The following is a 20,047-nucleotide window of genomic DNA, read 5'->3' as shown; positions in this document are numbered from 1 at the left end:
TCCCAGCAGAATGTTACATATTATAATTGGTGATCTCTCTTTTTTTTTAAGATTTTATTTATTTATTTACTTATTTACTTATTTACTTATTTATTTATTTATTTATTTATTTATTTATTTGAGAGGGAGAGAGTAAGAGAGAAAGCACAAGCAGGAGGGGGAGCAGGGGGGGAAGGCCTGGGATCAGGCCTGAGCCAAAGGCAGATGCTCAACCACTTAGCCACCTAGTGTCCCGAGTCGATGATCTCTTAACTTCCATGAGGTGTAGCAGCACTGACCTCAGAGGATTACTGCAAGGTCCAAATAAGTTCATACACAAGGCTTGGGACAGTTCCCCATGTGCGCTGGGCCCCTCCCTAAGCATTAACCATCACTATCTTGCTTGAGACCCTTCCCCAGCTCTTCCCTGCCTACAGAATATAGACCTGGCCCTTTACCCTGACATTCAGGGCTCTCACCAGCCACTCCCCACGTCTTATTTGGTCCTCATGCCAGAGCTGATTGACACAGCTCTAAGTGGGATCTCCCCCTCAAAGCCCCATGAGCCTCTCAGAGTCAACATTTCCAAACCCACATCCCTCCCTGCCCCCACCTCCTCCTTGAGATCTCCCTCAGGGCTAAGGGCAGTGCCAAGAGTCTGATGGACGTTCCTCTGGAGCTTGGTTTCTCAGCTCTGCCCACCCCACAGCCACACTGAATCACTTGTAGTTGCCTAAACATTTTGTTTGCTCCTGGATCCTTGCCTTTGCCTGGGCTTGTTCCTTATACCCTAATGCCCTTCTTTGGCCCAGACGTCACCCCTTCCAAGAAGCCTTCTCTGAGCTCCTGAGGCAGAGTAGGGTGTCCCTTCCCTAGACATCTCTCATGTGGTACCTGTTACATCAGATGGTGGTGTGTCCTTAAAAATCATCTCTCTAGACCATGTGTTACCCTTGAAAGCTACTCCCTAAGGTTTCATCTTCATTCCCCCAGAGCCTGGAACATGGAGACACCAGGAGGTATCCCTGGCAACTCCAGCCCCTTCTCTGCAGTTCTGTGATATGCCCTCCTCATGTGAGCTCTTCATGAGCACGCAGTGTTGGAGGCTGGTGGCGTTTGTGTCTTTTCTGTGCCCATAAGGCCAATCCACCAGTGTGTGACCTGCCAGGGCAGTGCTGGTTTTACTGAGCCCTTCACCAAGTAGGAGAGGCTACTAGGGGTCTGGCAGTTTTAAACAAAGGCCCCTAAATTCTTTGAGATGTGTCCCATCAAGAGGTAGGGTCCATATGTTCTTCCTTCTATCACTGGCCAACCAACTGAATGTGGTAGAAGTAACACTGGGCTACTTCCCAGGCCAAGCCCTAAAGGAACTGGAGACTTCTACCCTCTGCTTCTTGGGATATTCACTCTGAAACAAACCCAGTTGCCATAGTGTGAGGAAGCCCAAGGTACATGGAGAGTCCATGTCCACGGTTTTGGTCAAAAGGCAGCATCTCCTGCCACCATGTGAGCGACAATACAGCCCCCAGCTGTCAAGTCACGTCCAGACTTTGACTTTTTCCAACTAAGGCCTCAGACCCAGTAGAGCAGAGAAAATCTATCCCTACTTTGTCCTGGTGGAATTCCAGATTCTCAAGCTCCAGGGGCATGATGAAATGGTTGGTTTATGCCACTAGATATTACTGATCAGCAGTAGATAACTGAAAAAGCGGGATAGAAAAAGGAGCCTAGGGCTTGCCACTTAAGGGCCTGTACTCATGACATAACTGGCCGTGCCACTTCCTAGCTGTGTGTCCCTCACCATTCTCAGACTCAATCCTCCTACCTGTAACACAAATGTTAATGATAGCCAACATGTATGGCAGTGATGAGTCAGACATCTTTCCAAGCATCTCATGTACCATATCAGTTAGCTACAGCTGTGCATCAAATTATTCCAAGGCTTAATTGCCTACAAAACACATCTCATAGTTTCTGTAGATCAAAATTGAGGAGCAGTAATGGGGTGGTTCTGGCTCACAGTTTCCCACAGGGGCGCCACTCAGATGTCTCAGGGTTGCAAAAATCTAAGGTTGGACCAGGGCTGGAGGATCATCTTTCAAGATGGCTTACTCACATGGCTGGCAGGGTGGTGTTGGCTGTTAGCAAGAGGCTTCAGTCCCTTGGCATGTGGAGCCTCTTCATAGAACTCCTTGAGTGTCCTCATGGCTTGGTGGCTGGGCTTCCCCAGAGTGAGGAGTTTGAGGGGGGAAGGCAGGAGCCACATTGTCGTGTATGAGCTTGCTTGGAAGTCACCATCTTTTCTGCAATATCCCTCTGATTACCCAGATCAGTCCTCTTCACCAGGGCTGTTAATTCATAGGTGTTAATGCCAGGCTATCAAGCGAGGGACTCACTGGCCTCCGCTTTGGCTACCACACTCGTGGACATAGTTAGTTCTCCAATGACAGTGAAGGTAAATACTCCTAATAGAGGCATCTTGAAAAGGAGGAAACAGAGGCACAGAAATGGGAAATAACTTGCTCAGATTCACAGGATGCTAAGTGATGAACAGGGGTCCCAGCTCAGGCAGTTGGCCTCCCAAGGTGTGGTCTAAACTACCACACTGTAAAGGCTCTTGGCTCCTTTGTGAGCCTGAAGGAATAGAGTGGATTTAGGAGTGCTTCCACTTCGGAAAGCAAACCAACAGATACATACAGGATGGTGGGCTGGTGACTCTAAAAACTAGCGAGGCAAATCCAAACTGGGAAAGGATGGGACCCCACGAGATGGGGGGTGGGCATAGGGTGATGGGACAGGAGGATTTCACCCAAAGGTCTATAAAGAGCCAACCATGTGGGGCCAAACAGAGAGAGGCGTAAGGATGGGTTCGCCAGAGAATGCTTATGGTGAGGTTCGGGCACTCCCATCCACATCACTCCCAGCAAAGGAGCTACTGATGTCAAAAAATCTCATTGGCTTCACCCAGCCCACATGATGCAGTCTCACCTATATGTTCATCAAAAGTTACTGAGCACTTATCACATGAGCTAGACACTAGACTAGACTGGGCAGAATGGACACAGCAATACCCAGGCAAGATAAAGTATTTTTCTGCCTGGAGCTTGGAATCTAGCAGGGGAGACAGATGAGTTACTGGCAATTTCTACAAGAGCAATGAGTGCAATAACGGGAAAGCACAGGGATCTTGGGGTTCAGGGGAATGGGCCTGACCAGCGAGGGAGAGGCTTCCTGCACTTAGCCAGGTTGGGATAAAGGTGGGAGGAATTCCAAGCAATGGGAACAGCCACAGGAAGGCCCAGAGGGAGAGAGGTACTTTCCCCTGTTGAGAGGTTGGCATAGGCAAGATGGCAGGGGAAAGCCCCATGATCTCAGGGACTGGAACAGGAAAGGAGGACCTAAGGGGGCACTAATCTGGCTCCCAATAGGAGAGGAGAGTTTTCTGCAGAGGGAAACCCTCCACCCAAACCCAAGGCAATAGATGGGGAAGATACCAGGGGGCCTCTCTGTTTACCCTTCTGGTTCCCTGTCCTGTGAGGAAAGACTTGGCTCTGTGGTGTGAATGTGCTCATCCTTCTTGGATGCAGAGCCCTCAGGGCAAGGTAGAGGTTGGCGAACGGCAGGCAGAGTAGGACTGGTGCCCGATCTCGGCCTCTAGGTTAGCAGGATGCCCTATCTTAGCTTAGAAGGGGTGCTCCCCAAGGGTGCTCAGGCCGTGCTTCCTCCCACCTTACTCCAGAAGTATGAAATGAATAGGGAGGAAGGGAGCGATAAAGAGGACTCTGATTCCCTGGATTTTTTCCAAGCTAAAGACGAAGGTGGGGCTGAGCCTCTGCGTCCGGTTTCCTGCTGGAAAATCTCTGTGTTTGGTTTCCTGCTGGAGCATAGAGGATCTCGGCCCAGAGTCCAGTTGATAATGCACCCTATCTTCACCTCCTCTCCATCCCGTTGCCAAGGCCTAAGCAGGGCCAGCCTCCTTCTCCTGGACCAATAGGAAGAGCCTCTTCTCTGGGCTCCCTGCTCCTTCTCTCTTCCCTCTTCCCAGCTTGTCACTGCAGCAGGCTAGTCCTGCCACTCCTCTCCTAAAATCTTTCCATGGTTACCAGAGCCTTCAGGTAGGGTCCACGCTCCTGACTATGTTCTCCAAGGCCCTGTAGAGTGAATCCAGCTGGAGCAAGGATCATGTCTGCTTGTTCGCCTGGGTCCCCAGAACCTGGGGCAGTGAAAGCTTGCTGAAGAATGAATTGATGCCTTGGTCTGGCTTCTGCCAACCTCTCTGGCTGCATCTGCCTTCATATATCCTCATGGGCTCTACACTCATGTGTTCAACTCCGAGAGGACCTCTAGTGCACCCTGATCTGTGAAGACACTGGACATTCAGAGAAAAATCAGATGTCACATGCTCTTCCCCAAAGAAGCTCATGGAGCCATATGATTCCTGCCAAGGACTTGAACAACCCCAAGACGAATCTCAAAAAGGTGTTGAATCAAAGAAGCCAAATGGAATTACAAACATTATGTGAGGGACGCCTGTGTGGCTCAGTGGCTATGTGTCTGCCTTTGCCTCAGATCATGTTCCTGGGGTCCTGGGATCCCTCCCCCTCCCTCTGCTCATGCTCTTTCTCTCTCTCAAAAAAAATAAATAAAAATCTTAAAAAGGAGAAAGAAATGCATTGAGCTCTACAGTTAAATCTGAGCGTCTTACTGAATGAAAATTATACCTCCATAAAGTAATATCAGCATGCAGAGTATCTTAATGTTCAAATGAATACAATGACAAACACCCCCTGCCCCAGTGTATGGATTAAGCAGCACATCAGACATAACCAAAGAAAGAATTGGTGAACTAGAAGATATGCCTAGGGAGATGATGTGGATTGCATCACAGTGACACATAGATTGAAAGATACAGAAAAGAGCTTAAATAACATGGAGGATGGAGTGAAAAGGTCTAGCATACTTCTAATCAGAGTCCTCAAAAGAACCAAAGAATGGAGGAAAAATAATATTTGAGAAGATACTAGCCGAGAATTTTCTAAAACTGATGAAAGACATGAATTCATAGATACAGAAAATACAATATACCAATCAGAATAAGTAAAAAAGAATCCTAGATATTTGATACCTAGATAACTGACAATAGAACTACAAAAGACCAATGATATCTTAAAAGCAGGGAGAAAAGACAGATCACCTACAGAGGAATGATAATTACACTGAGCAGATTCTTTATTTAATTTAATTTTTATTTATTTGTGAGTGAGAGAGAGAAGACATGAGCAGAAGGAAGGGTCAGAGGGAGAGGGAGAAGCGGACTCCCTGCCAAGCAGGGAGCCCAATGTGGGGCTTGATCCTAGGACCTCAGGGTCATGACCTGAGCCAAAGGCAGATGCTTCATGGACTGAGCCACCCAGGCATCCCCTAAGCAGATTTCTTTTTTTTTTTTTTTAAGATTTTGTTTATTTATTCATGAGAGACATAGAGAGAGAGAGAAGCAGAGACACAGGCAGAGGGAGAAGCAGGCTCCATGCAGGGAGTCCAATGTGGGACTCGATCCTGGGACTCCAGGATCATGCCCTGGGCCAAAGGCAGGCACTAAACCACTGAGCCACCCAGGGATCCCTCCTAAGCAGATTTCTTTACAAATAATATGCACTGCACCTATTACCTGCCTACACTGTCCCAGGTACTAAGAACCAGGATGACCAATACAAATCCAGCCCCCACTCTATGGAGCCCACAGTCTGTCAGGGATGACAGATGTGGAGGGAGCAATTAATAGTGTGATGCACTGGCCTCATTGGAGGGCAAGAGAATTGGCAAGGAAACCAAACAGGTAGAACTGTGAACTATGAAAAATTTCCCATCAGTGCTGGAATGTCCCTTGTGTTTACCAAGAAGGAGTAGGCTTTTTCCTCCAAGGGACTCTGGGGACAGATCACACATCCTTCCTTGGGACAGAAGGAGACAGGACAGATGTCCTAAGACTGGTGACTTCCTCCCTGGGACCCTTGAGGGAAAGGGAGAGGGATGCTCCTCCTCAGAGCCTTCTCTGAGGTTCTGGACTTTGCCCTGTGGCCACCGTCCAGGTAGCAGTGTACAGAAGGAAGCAGTGTATGTGAGGGAAGGAGGGTTGGGTCAGAATGAGGCCAGGTAAATGCCAGTGATGGGGAGGGGTGCCCTGAAGCATGGGGTGCTGTCCTTGACCACCAAGGCCAGGTACCAAGTGGTGATGGGGCTTAGGAGCCCACTCATATCTCCCACGTGGTCTACCCTGGGGAGATTCCCATAAGATCCCTTCCTGCAGCAGCACATTGGACCAATGTTGGGAGCCGGGAACCGACAACGGCTCCAATCTGAGACTCTGTCTAGGCTGGGGGCTGACTTCCTGCATCAGCAACACCTCCATGTCCTGGCTCCATTTCAGAGTGTCCTGTGCCACCCAGCCTTCCTCCATACGAGGGCTAGGGTACTGTCTCCCCTGCCAGGGAGCAGGGACGATGTCCTGTTTAGCCTTCTATTCCCAGGGCCTGGGCAGCATACTCAATCTGGTGCTTATTCATCTCAGCGGTGGGGCTCTGGCCAAGGGAGATGAAAGATTTGGTAAGAGGGGGTCACAGGGGACAGGACACCCAGGAGGAAGCCTGGAAGGGCTGAAAGATTCTTTGAAAGAGGCAGGAGGGACGCCTGGGTAGCTCAGCGGGTGAGCGTCTGCCTCCAGCTCAGGGCGTGACCCCGGGGTCCTATAAGATAAGTCCCGCGTTGGGCTCCCCGCATGGAGCCTGCTTCTCCCTCTGCCTGTGTCTCTCGTGAATAAATAAATACAAACCTAAAAAAGAAAGAAAGAGGCAGGAAAGAGGGTGTGGAGGAGGAGAGAGGGAAAAGAGGGGAGAACGGGTTCTCGCGATCTGGCTGAGCGGAAGAGGGCAGGCCAGGCGAGATCTGAGTGCCCGCCAGGCGGGGGGGAGGGAGGGGGGCAAGGGGGCGTGGCGCGGGCCCACCTGGACTGTCGCCAGGCCCCGCCCCCGGCCCCGCCCCCCGGCCTGCGGCCCCACCCTCCCCGGGATTTAGGGCTGGCGGCCAGGGCGGCTCCGCAACCGCCGCTTCCGCCTTCGCCAGGTGAGGGTCCAAGGGAGCGGGGCCGCCAGGGGCCGGGCCTGGCCGGGCAGCCGCCGCTTGAGGTACGTCCGCGGGCCCCTGTTCGTCTCCCCTGCCTCCCCGCCCCCGCCCGCCGCTCTCTCCCTTCTGCGGCCGCCTTCGCTCCCGACCCCCTTTGCGTGCTTTCCCGTCCTCACCTTGCAAGCGGTCCCGGTCCCGGGTCGGCCTGCGTCCTGGCCTTCCTCCTTCCGCGCCCAAGCCAGAGCTCAACCCTTCCGCCTGATTAAACTAAAGTGGGGGGAGAGGGAGGGGTCCAGGTGTGCGTAGGGAGAGCGTCACGCAGGCAGCTGGCACCCGGGGCACCGGGCCTTAGTTAGTTAGCAAAGATTGGAGTTGCCAGGAAGCCAAGTTAGACCGAGTGAGTCAGGTGTGCCGGCGGGGCCGGTACCTGGAGCTGAGCTCAGGTGGGTGTGGAAGGGAGTGTGCACCTAACAGCACCTGGCTCTGTAGACAGGCTGGGAGCCGGCTCAGCCTGCACCTAACCACCAATCACAGCTGCCCCATGTGATTTCAAGCGTTGCTGTCTCAGGTATAGAAAAGGCAATGACCCTAGGCAGTGGCGCTAAGGAGCAGTAGGCCTGCGTAGTCCAGGCACGTGTGCGCAGGGTGCACTTGTCTCGTGTGCTGTGCATTCATGTGGACCTTGACATCTCAGACATGGGGAGGAGTGTATCTTGGAGGCAGTGCACCGGTTGTGTGGCAGTAAGCCTGGGTGTTTCATGGCAGCATTCTGGAATGTCTCAGACTTGAAAGGCCATGTATCTGGGTGTCTTAGACATCTTTCACAGCATGTCTGTAGGTCTCAGCGTGTGTGTGTGTGTGTGTAGCAGCGTTTCCAGTGTGGGAGGCAGTATACGTGTGTGTCTGCAGGGCTGAGGTATGGTGTGGTTAGCATATCTGGGCATCTCTGGTAGGTATGCGGTACCCAGGTGTCTAGGTGTATGGGAGCAGTGTGCCATCAAATATCAAGAGTTAGCAGAGGAACACACCGAAGTCTGCAGAGTGCTAAAGTCACAGGTGTGCAGTGGGTACAGCATGTAGGTCTCAGGTCCGGAGAGCATTTTCCTGGGGTTTGTGTGAGTGGCAGGATTCCTGGCTGTCAATGTGTCCCACCCTCTGTACATGAGTGTTTCTGACAGGTGGCGGGCGGCGCTGGTGGCCGTGTTTCTGTTGTCTCGGGGTCTCAAGTGCTTACCGTGGGCTATGCATCATCCTTCAAGGGAGCCTTCTGCAGACATGCTCCCTGAGGCGAGCTCGCTGTGGCTGCTGCGGCTGCTTCGGGACATCCAGCTAGCCCAGTTTTACCGACCCATCCTCGAGGAGCTTAATGTTACCCGGCCAGAGCACTTCGACTTTGTCAGGCCCGAGGACCTGGATGGCATTGGCATGGGCCGGCCTGGTGAGAGGCCCCTGCCCACAAGCCCTGGTCTCTTCTTCCTCAGCCTGGTACTTCCTAAGTACCCCCCACACCAGCCCTCTTCTTGCCTGTAAATCCTTCTGCATCCCCCCACTTTCCCTCACCACCCACCATGTAACCCCACTCTCCTGGTTCTGCCCTTCCCCAGCCCAGCGCAGACTCGCCGAAGCTCTGAAGAGGCACCGTTCGGGACTCAAGACTAAGAACTGGGTGTACAAGGTGTGCATTTTTGGGTGGGGGCGATGGACTCAAAGGGCCAGCTCAGGCTCCAGATTGGGGTGGGCGGAGTATCAGGGAGGAGTGCACAGAGTTCTACACACTCAATTTCCCACCCCTGCTTCAGATCCTTGGGGGATTTACACCCGAGCAGAAGGAGACCATCCCACCTTCAGACAGCCTCCCAGCCCTCCCTGAGCAGGAAGGGGGGCTCAAGTGTCTGATCCCAGACAGTGCTGTGTGCAGAGGGGAGCTGCTGGGCTCTGGCTGCTTTGGAGTGGTGAACCGGGGGGTATGGACACTGCCCAGCGGCCAGAGTGTGAGTATCTGGGGGGCCTCCTTCATCCCGGGTGCTGGGGCCAGCTACCCCCCTGTTCTGCCTGCCGCTTCTGCCCTGGGCCTGCATAGCTGTTCCCTAGGGTACCAGATAGCATCCTTTGCGCCCCCCACCCCAGGTCCCCGTGGCTGTCAAGTCCCTCCGGGTGGGTCCTGAAGGCCCCATGGGCACAGAGCTGGGGGACTTCCTTCGAGAGGTGTCAGTCATGATGAGCTTGGAGCACCCACACGTGCTGCGTCTACACGGCCTGGTCCTGGGCCAGCCTCTGCAGATGGTGAGCACAGCCGGACAGCGGCTCCCAGGGGGCTGCGCGACGGGAGGGCAGGCGGCCAGAGCCCAGCGGGGACTCCCCCACCCCACCCCCCACCCTCCGCTCAGGCCCAGGCTCCCGGCAGGTGATGGAGCTGGCGCCGCTGGGCTCCCTGCATGCGCGCCTCACCGCCCCGCCGCCCACACCGCCGCTGCCCGTGGCCCTGCTCTGCCTCTTCCTGCGGCAGCTGGCGGGGGCCATGGCGTACCTGGGGGCCCGGGGGCTGGTGCACCGTGACCTGGCCACGCGCAACCTGCTGCTGGCATCCCCGCGCACCGTCAAGGTGGCCGACTTCGGGCTGGTGCGCCCGCTGCGCGGTGCGCGGGGCCGCTACGTCATGGGCGGGCCCCGCCCCATCCCCTACGCCTGGTGAGGGCCCCGCCTGGGCCGGGGGCGATGGGAGTGGAGGAGGGCGGATCCGGAGGGCCGTGGCCGGCTCCGCGCGGTGCAGGGGCACACGCGCAAGCTAGGGTCCTTCTCGGGAGGCTGGGACGAGGTTTTTGGAAGGGGTCAGGAAGGAGGTCCCTGAGGGCGGTGGCGCCGCGGAAATCACGTGCTGGGGGAGAGGGACTGGGTTCAGCTCCGTTTCCGCAGGTGTGCTCCAGAGAGCCTGCGCCAGGGGGCCTTCTCTTCTGCGTCGGACGTGTGGATGTTTGGGGTGACATTGTGGGAGATGTTCTCTGGGGGCGAGGAGCCCTGGGCCAGGCTCTCCCCGTACCTCATCCTGCAGCGGCTGGAGCAGGACCGGGCCCGGCTGCCTCGGCCTCCCCTCTGCTCCAGAGCTCTCTACGCCCTCGCCTTGCGCTGCTGGGCCCCCCACCCAGCCGACCGGCCTAGCTTTTCCAACCTGGAGGGGCTGCTCCAAGAGGTGGGAGCCCCTGCATCCCCATGGACCCACAGACTCATTTCCCCATTTTTTAGCCCCAGTCCCTTGCACAGGACTAACATACTCCTGGGCTGGGGTCTGGGAAGGCCCTATAGATTCTGGCTCCATCTGCAGGATGCTCAGAGCCCTAGGGAGGCAGCTGGGGTACACAGATGCAGGCTGAATGGTGAGGAGCTGGGGCTGGGCCAGGGAAGGAGGCACACAGCACAGCAGGCTGCTGCAGGTGTTTGACAGGCAGAGGTAAAGAAGGTCAGTGGGCAGCCGGGGGGGCAGAGAGCACAGGATCTCAGGGATGCCCCAGGGAGGGATATGGAAGGAACCATAGATAACCAGAGCTTACACCAGGCTCTTGATCTGTGGACCGGACTGTACTAAGAGTATCCTTCTTGCACAATTACCCATTTCATTCTCACAACCCAGAAAGGCCATTATTACATGGACTTTACAGATGGGGCAGTTAAGGTTTAAGTGGTTTGCCTAACTCCACACTGCGAGCAGAGGAGTCGAGATTTGAACAGTTGACCTAAGAGCCCTGTCCCGTAAATCATTAACCTCTGTTGTTGAAGCATAGTCTTTACTTCGAGGGCACCTGGGAGCCATGGGAGGGTTCTGAGCAGGGGAGTGACAAGTCAACTTTACATGCTCTATCACTCTGGCTTGGTGCAAGAAGGGACAGGAGGGAGGATACTGAACACTGAACGTGGGAAGAGAAGGTAGGTGAGGATGGCTGCAAAGCAGGAAGGAAATGATGTCTGGCTCAGGGTCAAGGCAATGGGGCTGGAAAGAAATAAAAAAATTTCAGAAGCACTGGCCGGTGGCAGAACTGCTTGTGGAGCACAAGCAGCATATGGGATGACTCTCCCCTTGGTTCTAGATACTGACAGGGCCCCCTTCTATATTGCTTTCTGGCCCCTGGGCTGTGTCCAGTGTGGCATGGACTCCAGGTAGGCCTCCCCTGCTGGATTACAGGCGGGGGACAGAGTCCCACCCTTGGCCCAAGACACAGGCCATGACTGCTGTGGGTCTGATAGGTGGGTACATAGGGAAGCATCTCTCCTTCCTTCCCTGCTCCCACGAGATTACCCGTCTGACTGTCTCTGCAGGCCTGGCCTCCCGAGGGACGTTGTGTGAGGGATGTCATGGAGCCAGGCGCCCTAAGAATGCAGACGGGTGACCCTGTCACCATCATCGAGGGCAGGTGAGAGCCTCATGCCTCCCGCGTGTCCGCAGGATGAGGACTCCCAGCTAGCCTCCCTGCCCCTGCTCCCAATGCGCTGTTCCCCAGCTCCTTGAGCCCTGACCCTCTGCCTCCCATCTTCCCCGCTGGGCCCCTGAGCGAGCACTCCCACTGGAGCCCACCAAGCCCATAGAGCCCTTTTGTGTTCCAGGGGTGGGGGGTGGGGGGAAGCTTCCTTTCCTCCAGGCAGATGCAGCTCTGTGGGTTAAATGTGGGCCAAGCCCAGCCCCCCTCTATCCCCTCTTCCCACAGCCCTGATTCCACAACCTGGAAGGGCCAGAACGGCCGCACCCTCAAAGTGGGGAGCTTCCCAGCCTCAGCAGTGACGCTGGCAGACTCGGGGGGCTCACCAGCTCCCCACCTACTCCACAGAGTCTTCCCCCCGGCCCAGGGCGAGCGGCGCCAGGGAAACATAGATGGGTGAGCCCCCGAAAGAATTGAGGGGACACAGCCGGGCTGGGGGAGGCTAGCCCAGCAACTGCTTTGGAAGGGGAGCTCAGGGAGGGGGCCAGGACTTGCCTCCCAGCTGGAGCCTCCTGCCTGGGTCTAGGCCTGCCCGGGGAGAGCTCCGCAGAGTTCCCTGGGGAAGGGGACACTGCTGTGGGTGGGTAGGGTGGAGGCGTGGAAAGTGACGGTGATCATTGCTCCCTGCACCAGGGACCGCGGGAAGGCAAAGCTTCGGGATTTACCTCCAGCTGGGGGCCAGAGAAGGAACATGCCCCTGCAGAAGATGAAAGGTGGGTGTGGCGCTGGGGACCTGGCCTTCTCAGTCTCTGAGTACATCCAGAACCCTCCGATTCTGCCCTTGCCCTGCAGCTCCTGCCACCTGGGCTCTGGTGTCTGCTCAGCACAGCTTCCTGGGCCCCTTGCGGGGGGCCACCCTGAGAGTCGCCCACAGAGAGGGGAGAAGGCAGGGCCCCACATCCGGGCTTCCTCTCAAGCTCTTTTTCTCTCAACTGTACAGTTATTTCCAAGAGTCTGGAGTCCGTTCTGTCCCTGGGCCCCCGCCCCACAGGGGGTGGTTCAAGCCCCCCCGAACTTCGCCATGCCAGAGCTGTGCCCCAGGGACCCCCAGGCCTGCCATCCCGACCTCCCTTTGCCTGCAGCCCTTCTCAGCCCAGCCAGCCCCCCAGGGAGCGGCCTCCCTGGCCCAAAAGAGAACCCCCTCACGGTCACCCCTCGGGAGCATCTGGAGCTAGCAAAGCCACCGTCCCCTCTGGAGGCCTCTCGCTGGACTCCGAGTTGCAGAGGCAGATTATGGAGGTGAGGGCTTTCCAACATGGCCTGGTGTCCAGAGGGGGCTCCGGGCCAGGGCGGTGGGCCGAGCCAGGCTTTGTGCCCCGTAGGTGGAGCTGAGCGTGCATGGAGTCACCCACCAGGAGTGCCAGGCCGCGCTGAGGGCCACCGGGGGAGACACGCTTTCTGCCATCCGGAACCTCAAGGTAAGGCCGGGCCCTTCTCTGGGGTTCCCACTCCTCCAGCTCCTGCCCTCTGGCAGCCACCGCCCTCCCTCCCACCTCCGCAGGTGGACCAGCTCTTCCATCTGAGTAGCCGCTCCCGAGCTGACTGCCGACGCATTCTGGAACACTACCAGTGGGATCTCTCGGCTGCCAGTCGCTATGTCCTGGCCCGGCCCTGAGCTCTGCCCCTGGGGGTTGGATACCAGCCTGGATCAAGGGCCTGACCGCGTGGGACCAGCAGAACCAGAACAGGCCCTGTCAGGAGGCAGAATGTCCCACCTGGGCAGATGGTGCCCTAGGCAGGAACAGGAGGAGCCCAGGGTCGCGCACTGACGAGTGGCTCCTGCCCTTATGCCCCTGGGCCTCTGAGGGCTCCAGCTCCCTCGGCTGATTCCTAGAAAGATCTAGTCTGGTCTGCCTACCACATTCCGAACCAAGAGAACTTGGAGGGACAGAGCTGCCACACATCACATCCGCAGGAAGCTTCCACTTGCTAGAGAACAAGCCAACGGGCAAGCTGGACCGCAGGAACAGCCATTGTGAACTGCCCTCCGCTCCCACACGGACTCTGTGGGCGCAGCCATCTTGGATGCTAGAAGCAACTGTACTGACTTGGGGTTCGTGGCCCATACTGCCCTGGCTTGGTCCAGGACCATAATGGATGATGAAGGTGCCCTCTTGAAATCAAGGACACTGGGTCTTGGCAGCATGGATGATGAAACAGGCCAGCCCCCACCCAGCCCAGCCGTCATCCATCCCTTGGTTTCTTCCCATACCAGCTCTCTTCTACTCTCTCCCATTACATACATCTTCCAGTATCCAAAAAGTTACAAAGTTTATATGAATATAACATACAAAGATGTAGTCTCCTTCCTAGGGCAGGGAAGGATGGGGTGCTTATGTAAGGCACAGGGGCTGCAGCAAGTGCCAGCTGCGGGCAGGGCCTGAGGGGGGGAAGGAAGTTGGCACCGGAGCATAGGCCCTATAGCTGTTCACGGGGAGGTGGAGAGCCCCCCACAGTCTGAGGCTGAACTCATTGGCCAAGCTGATTTCGGGGGGGAGAGCACAGTCCATCTTTGGTTGCTGTGTACCCTTCCCCACCCCAGCTCTGTCAGCAAACCCCAGGGCCCTGGATTCCAAGGACCATGTCTGGAGCAGAGACCCTGGAACGGGCAGGGGGGAGGTTAGGAGGGGTGGGAGAAAGGGGAAGGCAGGGAAAGTTTGAAAGCTGATATGCCTGTGTGCTGGGGAATCTCCAGAGACAGTGCTGGGAGGTAGCAGGGGAAGGGCTCTCATACATACCCTTCTGTGGGGGCCAAGGTGAAGGAGGCCAGAGAATTAGGGTAAGGGGCAGGACACTGTGGCCCCTAGACTCTCGGGCATCCCTGTCTGTCCCTTGCGGTGTACATTGAGGGAAAGAGCTGCCTCTGAGGAGGGGCCAGGACAGGTGGCCATCTTGGGGTCCTGGTTGAGGTGATGGTCTCCTCACCCCGGGTGGCCTCTAACTGGTGATGGCTGAGGGCCCAGCACCGCCTTGCTTCTCGAAGAACATGTAGTCCTGAAGAGAGGGCGCCATCAACACACATGCCTGGGCTGGCCCAGTTCAGCTCTCACCACCCAGGGCAGGCACCGCAAGCCCCCAGAGAGTCTGTCCCTGACCCTCTCTGAGCTGGAAGCCAGGGAGTACACACAGCCTTGAGTGAGAGCAGAGTAGCAGGAGGGGAGGCGGGGCAGCCAACTCACAATGAGGAATGTGGCTCCCAGCAGCACAGCCTTCACCCTCACGTCCAAATCCAGAGGGAACTGCAGGCCGAAGTCATCTGCATCTGTGAGGGCTTCTTGGAGCAGCCCCCCCCACTGCTTGCTGATGCGGCCTAGGCTGCGGGATTCATCTGGGGTCTTCACCTGGTGGGGTGGGAGGGTGCAGGACCCAGCTGGGGGGGATGGACTGATCTCCCTTGCCTCCCAGTCCACTCCCACAGTCACCACACATGAACCATCTAGTCTGTACACGTAATCCTTCCAACAGCCTTAGGTCTCCATGTGACACCTGGAGAAACTGAGTTACCCTAGGTCACGCTGCATGTGTATAGCAAAACTCAGAATTTGGACTCTGTTGTGTTGTCCTTGAGAGGCCATACATGGGAACTGATCATCAGTGGTGGGAGAAATGGAAGCACAATGGACTCATCACAGTGGATGGCTGCATGCTAGCTTTGTTTCCATTACCAGAGTACTTGCCAGGCATGGTTGGTACAGTTGGTGCCCTGAACAAAGTAGCCTGGTCAAAAGGGCCTGGGGGATGGGGGGCATTGTGCTCCATCAGCCAACCAGGCTCCTGGAAGACTGTGGCTCCCGGAAGGAATCTTTCCTCTAATCTGTTATGCAAACTTCATCCAAAGGGGATCCAAACCCATCTATGGGGTGAGAGGGCAGCAGTCAGTGGCCTGTGAGGACCATGATTTCCACGGGCCTCTCTGGGTCCAGCAGCAACAGGCCCTGCTGCTGTGGGTGGTGATTCACAGGATTCCCTGGTCCTTTTCCTAGGCTCGTTCTTCCGTGGTTAGAACTATGCCCTTCCCATGCCCTTCCCCCGCTGTCCCACAGCTCTGTGGCACTTCCTGCCCACACGTCTCAAGCTAGGCAGGGCCTCTCCCAGCCAGCCCTCTGCGGTCCCAAGTGGAGCCCCAAATAAGGACCCTTCCTGATTATGTACAAGGGAGGGCCCCACAGTCTACGGGTTCCCATGCAGAAGACCCAGTGATCTTCCCATCATTGAACCTCCACCCACCTACCAAGATGAGGTGATTTTTAAAAGTAGGCTTAGGCCAGACACCTCATCAAAGCCTCGGAAAGTTCATGGGCTTCCACCTGTTATTTTGCCCTTATCTGCACTGCTGATGGTCCCTTAAAGAACCCGAGTGTCTGTGATATGCCTTTGTCTTCTAGAAATGAAAGCGCTTCCCCGGCCTCACCCTGAAACTGTCACCGCTTGGGTGCTCCAGGCTGGTGATAGAATGCATGTTGACAAGGATATACATCACTGGATCATAGGTTGGAAGGGCAAGCCACAGGATGTTAGCAATTAAAATTGTTGTTTACTCCAGAGTCTGAGGCTCACAAAGTCATGCATAGCAGCCACATGGTCCAGCCCACAGCGGACTTGCCCTGAATCAAGCCTAGGTTTTTTGCCCCCTTCCACATAGGGCTGCAGGTAACAATCAGCTTTGGTCCTTACGATGAAACCCTCTTTACCAAGCTTTCCTTTCTTAAGACCACAGGGGCAACCCTTTCTGAATGAAGGAACACTGGAAACAGGACAGGAGTCACAGTGGATTCAGACTGATGACCTCAGGGACCTTAGTGTTGGCCATCCTGTCTCATTCACAGAAGCCACCGTCTTGGTTGATGAAGGTCCCAGGAATCTCCCCTTATTCACAATACCTCAAAGTTGGTGTCTGAGCCACAGCCACAGGTCCAGCAGGGCCCCACCACACGCAGCACCGTGCGGCGGTCAGCATCCTGGATGGAGAACTTGGGGAGGAAGGGATGCCAGGTCTGTAGCACGTGGCCAATGGTAGTGCCGGGTGGAGCCTGGACTTCCATCTGGAGTGGGAGGCAGACAGGGTGACTGCCGAGCCAGGGCACCCTGGCCCAAGCTCTCACCGCTCGGGCTCTGTCACCCGTCTGCCCTGCCAAGACCTCCCATTCCTTGTCACCTCCCCTCGCTGACCTCGCGTTCCATCTGCCTGCGCCCACCGGGGCCACACTGGACCCCGCGCCTCATTCTGGGTGGTCCAGATTCCACCCAAGGGCCCCCCCATCACGGCCTGCCGCCCACCCAAACCCCTCCCTGGCCCCAGCCCTCCCCGCCCACCTCCTGGAGGCCGCAGGGGCAGCAGCCGCAGCCACAGTGCAGGGGGCGGAGCAGGCGCAGCACCTCACGATCCCCGGGGTCCACCACGCGCACACGCAGGGGCCGCCGGGCGCCGCAGCACAGACGCGCACAGCAGCTGCTCTCCTCCGCTGCCTGACCCAGGGGCTGTCCTGCCCCAGAGCGCAGTTCATACCGGTTACAGGTCTCCCAGCCCAGGAGCGCTGCCAGGGGTGACAGGCCGAGGCTCAGGCACAGGCACAGGCACCTGCCCGAGGGCCCTCTCTCTCTGCCCCCGGGATGAGGCCCAACCTACTCCTCCTTCCACTCACTTTCCACTCGCTCGGCCTTCTGGTGAATCAAGATCTGATCAATCTGGAAAGAGTAGGGTCGGCGCCAATGTTAGCTGGCTGGCCTGGACGCCAGGGTCCCCTCCTCATCGCTCCCGTCCCCTCCTTCCCACTCACCTGCACCAGGAATTCGAGGCCAGAAGGCACCCCCGGCAATGGCAAGAACGGGGCAGCAGGCCCTGGGGCTGCGGGGCCGGGCGAGGGGAAGAGAGAGAAGCCGGGAGCGGGAGCAGGTACATGGGTGGGCACAGGCACAGGCACCTGCCCAGGCCCGGGGTGCAGCGCCGGCTCCGGGTACCCAGCGGTCACAGGGTAGGGAGGCGGGGGTGAAGGGGCGTGCCCTTTGGGGGGCAAGTAGCCTGTGGTGGGGAGGGGAAGAGAGGGGATCAGAAAGCTTCCCCCCGCCTCATCCTCCCCCCACCCCCCCGCCGCCCCTTAGGCCATGGCCGGGCTGCGGGGCTGCAGGGAAGGGGGAGAATGCGATGGGCAGAGGCTGAGCAAGATGGGGCGGGGGAGCAGGGCGGCGGCTCCCGGGAGGAAGGGAGGGGCCCCACGCAGCCAGTCGGAGCACATTCCCGGAGGATGTGTTCGATGCCCAGCTCCCCAGTCTGTGGGGGGGATAACGGGGACTCTCAGCGCGGCGCCCACTTACCTGCCATGGGAGAGGGGCGAGAGATGACGGGATGGCGGGGTCCCAGACGCTCAGTTTTAGAGGTAGAAGCAAGTTCGGGCACAGCCAGACAGACACAGAGGCAGACACAAAGACGGACAGGCAGACGCGGACAGGCAGCTGCGCCCGCGCCGGCCCAGGGTCCCTCGGGCGGCGCCTCTGACTCAGGAAGAAACCGAAAGTGTCAGCGTGCAGGGCGGGGTACCTGGGACCCTGGATTCCCTCGGGGGCCCCAGAACCGCCCCCTCCCTTTGTTCTCCCATTTTCCGTGGAGGCGGCGGTTGACAGACGGCAAGGCAGGTGGACCCGCGGCCTGACCGACGGCCGGACCTCCAGGGAGGCCTCCTGACCCTTCGGCGCCCCCTCCTCCCCCGCTCACCTGAAGCCCCTGGGATAGCTGGGGTGCCCAGCACTCGGTGGCTCACAGGAGCTGGAGGAGGCGGGCCCGGGGTCTGACCCCGCCCCTCGACCCGTCCGAGCCCCGCCCCTCCCGGCCTGGGTGGCGCGCCTGCGCAGAAAGGGAGCCGGCTCTGCGGGGCCGCTGACCGCTGACCGCCGGCTGTCGGGTGCGGTTTGCGTCCCCGCCGCCTCTGCTCCGCCGCGGGGGATCAGGGGGAGCTGGCCTGGGGCGGGCCGCCGACGGAGACCTGGCCCTGCCACCCCGCCAGGTCCCCGGGAACAGAGTGCTCCGTGTCCCTGGGTGGGAAGCGAGGGCAGCTGGCGCTGCGCTGGACCCCAGGCTCCTCCTCTCGAGGGCGGTGCGGGGCCCCGCTGACGCAGCGGAACACCCTTTCTCTCCCTCATTGGCTTCCAGGGCTGGCCCCCAGCTCCCCCTCTGTCCCCTGGGGGATTGCCTGGCGGGCTCCTCTCCGTGACGTCGCAGTCACCCACGCGGGCACCTTGCAACGACAGGACTGCCCGCAGGAGCCCCCGGCCACGTGGGTGACAGGCCGCCAAACGGTGTCAACAATGAGTGTGCGCGCAGTGGGGCTGGGGGGGGTGCAGAGGAGGAGCGCGGCTAGCAGGAAAGCCTTCTCCCCGAGGAGTCGCTTCTGCTGGGTCCCGAGCAGAGGCCCGCAGGGGTGAGGCGGTCCTGAGCCTTGGGACCCACAGGCCGAGGGGCAAGAGAGGACCTTACAGACGGAGGCTAGCCCATGTGTGCGCAGGGCAGGTGGGAGCTGGGACTTGGCGCCCGGGTCCACAGGGAGCCCACTGAAAGAGGATTTCTTTTTAAAAATATTTTATTTATTCATGAGAGACACACACAAAGAGAGGCAGAGACACAGGCAGAGGGAGAAGCAGGCTCCATGCAGGGAGCCTGAGGTGGGACTGGATCCCGGATCTCCAAGATCATGCCCTGGGCTGAAGGCGGCGCTAAACTGCTGAGCCACCGGGGCTGCCCCGAAAGATGATTTTAAGACCCAAAAAGAAGGCCAAATTTGTGTTTTAGAAAAACCATTTAAGCTGCAAGGTGAAGAACGATGGTCTGGGTCGTTGATGGTAGCCAGGAGGAGAGGATGCTGTGTTATTAGTACAGACACAAGTGGCAGACCTGGAGGACACCTAGACAATAATAGAGAACTTGTTTGAGGGGTGAGATGTGGAGGTGAGGAGTTCAGGATGACCTCGGGTACCTGTCTGGTGACCAGGCAGGTGGAGGCGTCACCCATCAAGATGAATGCAAGAAAAAGCAAATTTGGTGGTACGGGGCTCCTTTGCCCATGTCCATGTTCCTCTGGGCTGGTCACCTGCTCCCACAGCTTCACTCATCATGTGCTTCAGACCCAAGTGCCTGACCTCTCTGCTGGTTTCCCTCAGTACCTCAGATTCTTTTTTTTTTTTTATTCACTTATTCATGAGGGAAACAGAAGCAGAGACACAGGCAGAGGGAGAAGCAGGCTCCCTGCAGGGAGCTCAATGCAGGACTTGATCCCAGGACCCCTGGGATCAACCCCTGAGCCATCCAGGCATCGCAGTATCTCAGATTCTATGTGGCCCAAACCATGGACCAGCATCCACCCAAACATATAAATATACAGAAATTCAGTTCTTCAAAAAAGATTTAGTGAGCACTTACTATATGTTAGCATTTGATAGGAATATACAGAAGGGTCCTGTTTTTTTTATTTTTATTTTTTTTTAAGATTTACTTA

General features: G+C 57.2%; 2 protein-coding genes and 1 long non-coding RNA gene across 9 annotated transcripts; 1 reads left to right on the top strand and 2 right to left on the bottom strand.

Moving 5' to 3' along the window:
- Positions 1-1,860: 1,860 nt before the first annotated feature.
- Positions 1,861-9,466, bottom strand: LOC144311025 (uncharacterized). The gene is made up of 2 exons (XR_013376632.1): positions 7,275-9,466; positions 1,861-4,348 (listed from the first exon to the last, which is right to left on the bottom strand). It is a non-coding gene; the product is annotated as an uncharacterized LOC144311025 (long non-coding RNA).
- TNK1 (tyrosine kinase non receptor 1) lies at positions 7,022-13,858 on the top strand. 5 transcript variants are annotated; one of them, XR_013376628.1, is made up of 13 exons: positions 7,022-7,160; positions 8,277-8,536; positions 8,703-8,773; positions 8,898-9,089; positions 9,226-9,381; positions 9,503-9,786; positions 10,012-10,285; positions 11,407-11,501; positions 11,793-11,960; positions 12,198-12,277; positions 12,647-12,803; positions 12,887-12,982; positions 13,066-13,119. XR_013376628.1 is itself a non-coding variant. In XM_077892859.1 (13 exons), exons 2-13 carry the CDS (start codon positions 8,374-8,376, stop codon positions 13,177-13,179), a joined length of 1,992 nt encoding a protein of 663 aa, XP_077748985.1. In that variant the 5' UTR covers positions 7,022-7,160; positions 8,358-8,373; the 3' UTR covers positions 13,180-13,858. The 5 variants fall into 5 exon arrangements, 4 of the variants coding, with proteins under 4 accessions (XP_077748985.1, XP_077748986.1, XP_077748984.1 ...); XM_077892859.1 differs by having other exon boundaries at positions 8,358-8,536; positions 12,505-12,803; positions 13,066-13,858; XM_077892860.1 differs by having other exon boundaries at positions 11,913-11,960; positions 12,505-12,803; positions 13,066-13,858.
- On the bottom strand, positions 13,817-18,739 carry PLSCR3 (phospholipid scramblase 3). Of its 3 annotated transcripts, none has more exons than XM_077892876.1 (8): positions 18,274-18,739; positions 17,877-18,053; positions 17,342-17,583; positions 17,207-17,249; positions 16,941-17,098; positions 16,445-16,606; positions 14,744-14,905; positions 13,817-14,558 (listed from the first exon to the last, which is right to left on the bottom strand). In XM_077892876.1, the coding sequence occupies exons 2-8, from the start codon at positions 17,881-17,883 to the stop codon at positions 14,502-14,504; spliced, it is 831 nt and encodes a 276-aa protein (XP_077749002.1). In that variant the 5' UTR covers positions 17,884-18,053; positions 18,274-18,739; the 3' UTR covers positions 13,817-14,501. The 3 variants fall into 3 exon arrangements, with proteins under 3 accessions (XP_077749002.1, XP_077749001.1, XP_077749000.1); XM_077892875.1 differs by having other exon boundaries at positions 16,878-17,098; positions 17,877-18,057; positions 18,274-18,733; XM_077892874.1 differs by having other exon boundaries at positions 16,878-17,098; positions 18,274-18,733.
- Between the last annotated feature and the right edge of the window lie 1,308 nt (positions 18,740-20,047).

The sequence above is a fragment of the Canis aureus genome, chromosome 3, assembly GCF_053574225.1.
Source record: "Canis aureus isolate CA01 chromosome 3, VMU_Caureus_v.1.0, whole genome shotgun sequence".
In the NCBI taxonomy this organism is placed as follows: domain Eukaryota; kingdom Metazoa; phylum Chordata; class Mammalia; order Carnivora; family Canidae; genus Canis; species Canis aureus.
This window is presented reverse-complemented; position numbering and strand designations above follow the sequence as displayed.

Excerpts from the sequence above, each read along its gene's own strand:
- TNK1 (XM_077892858.1), top strand. The coding sequence starts at position 8,341 with ATGCATCATCCTTCAAGGGAGCCTTCTGCAGACATGCTCCCTGAGGCG. Across the intron at positions 8,537-8,702 it reads CATTGGCATGGGCCGGCCTG|CCCAGCGCAGACTCGCCGAA; the intron begins GTGAGAGGCCCC and ends GCCCTTCCCCAG. Across the intron at positions 8,774-8,897 it reads CTAAGAACTGGGTGTACAAG|ATCCTTGGGGGATTTACACC; the intron begins GTGTGCATTTTT and ends CCCCTGCTTCAG.
- PLSCR3 (XM_077892875.1), bottom strand. Across the intron at positions 14,906-16,444 it reads GCTCAGACACCAACTTTGAG|GTGAAGACCCCAGATGAATC; the intron begins GTATTGTGAATA and ends CCACCCCACCAG. Across the intron at positions 14,559-14,743 it reads TGGGAGCCACATTCCTCATT|GACTACATGTTCTTCGAGAA; the intron begins GTGAGTTGGCTG and ends CCCTCTCTTCAG.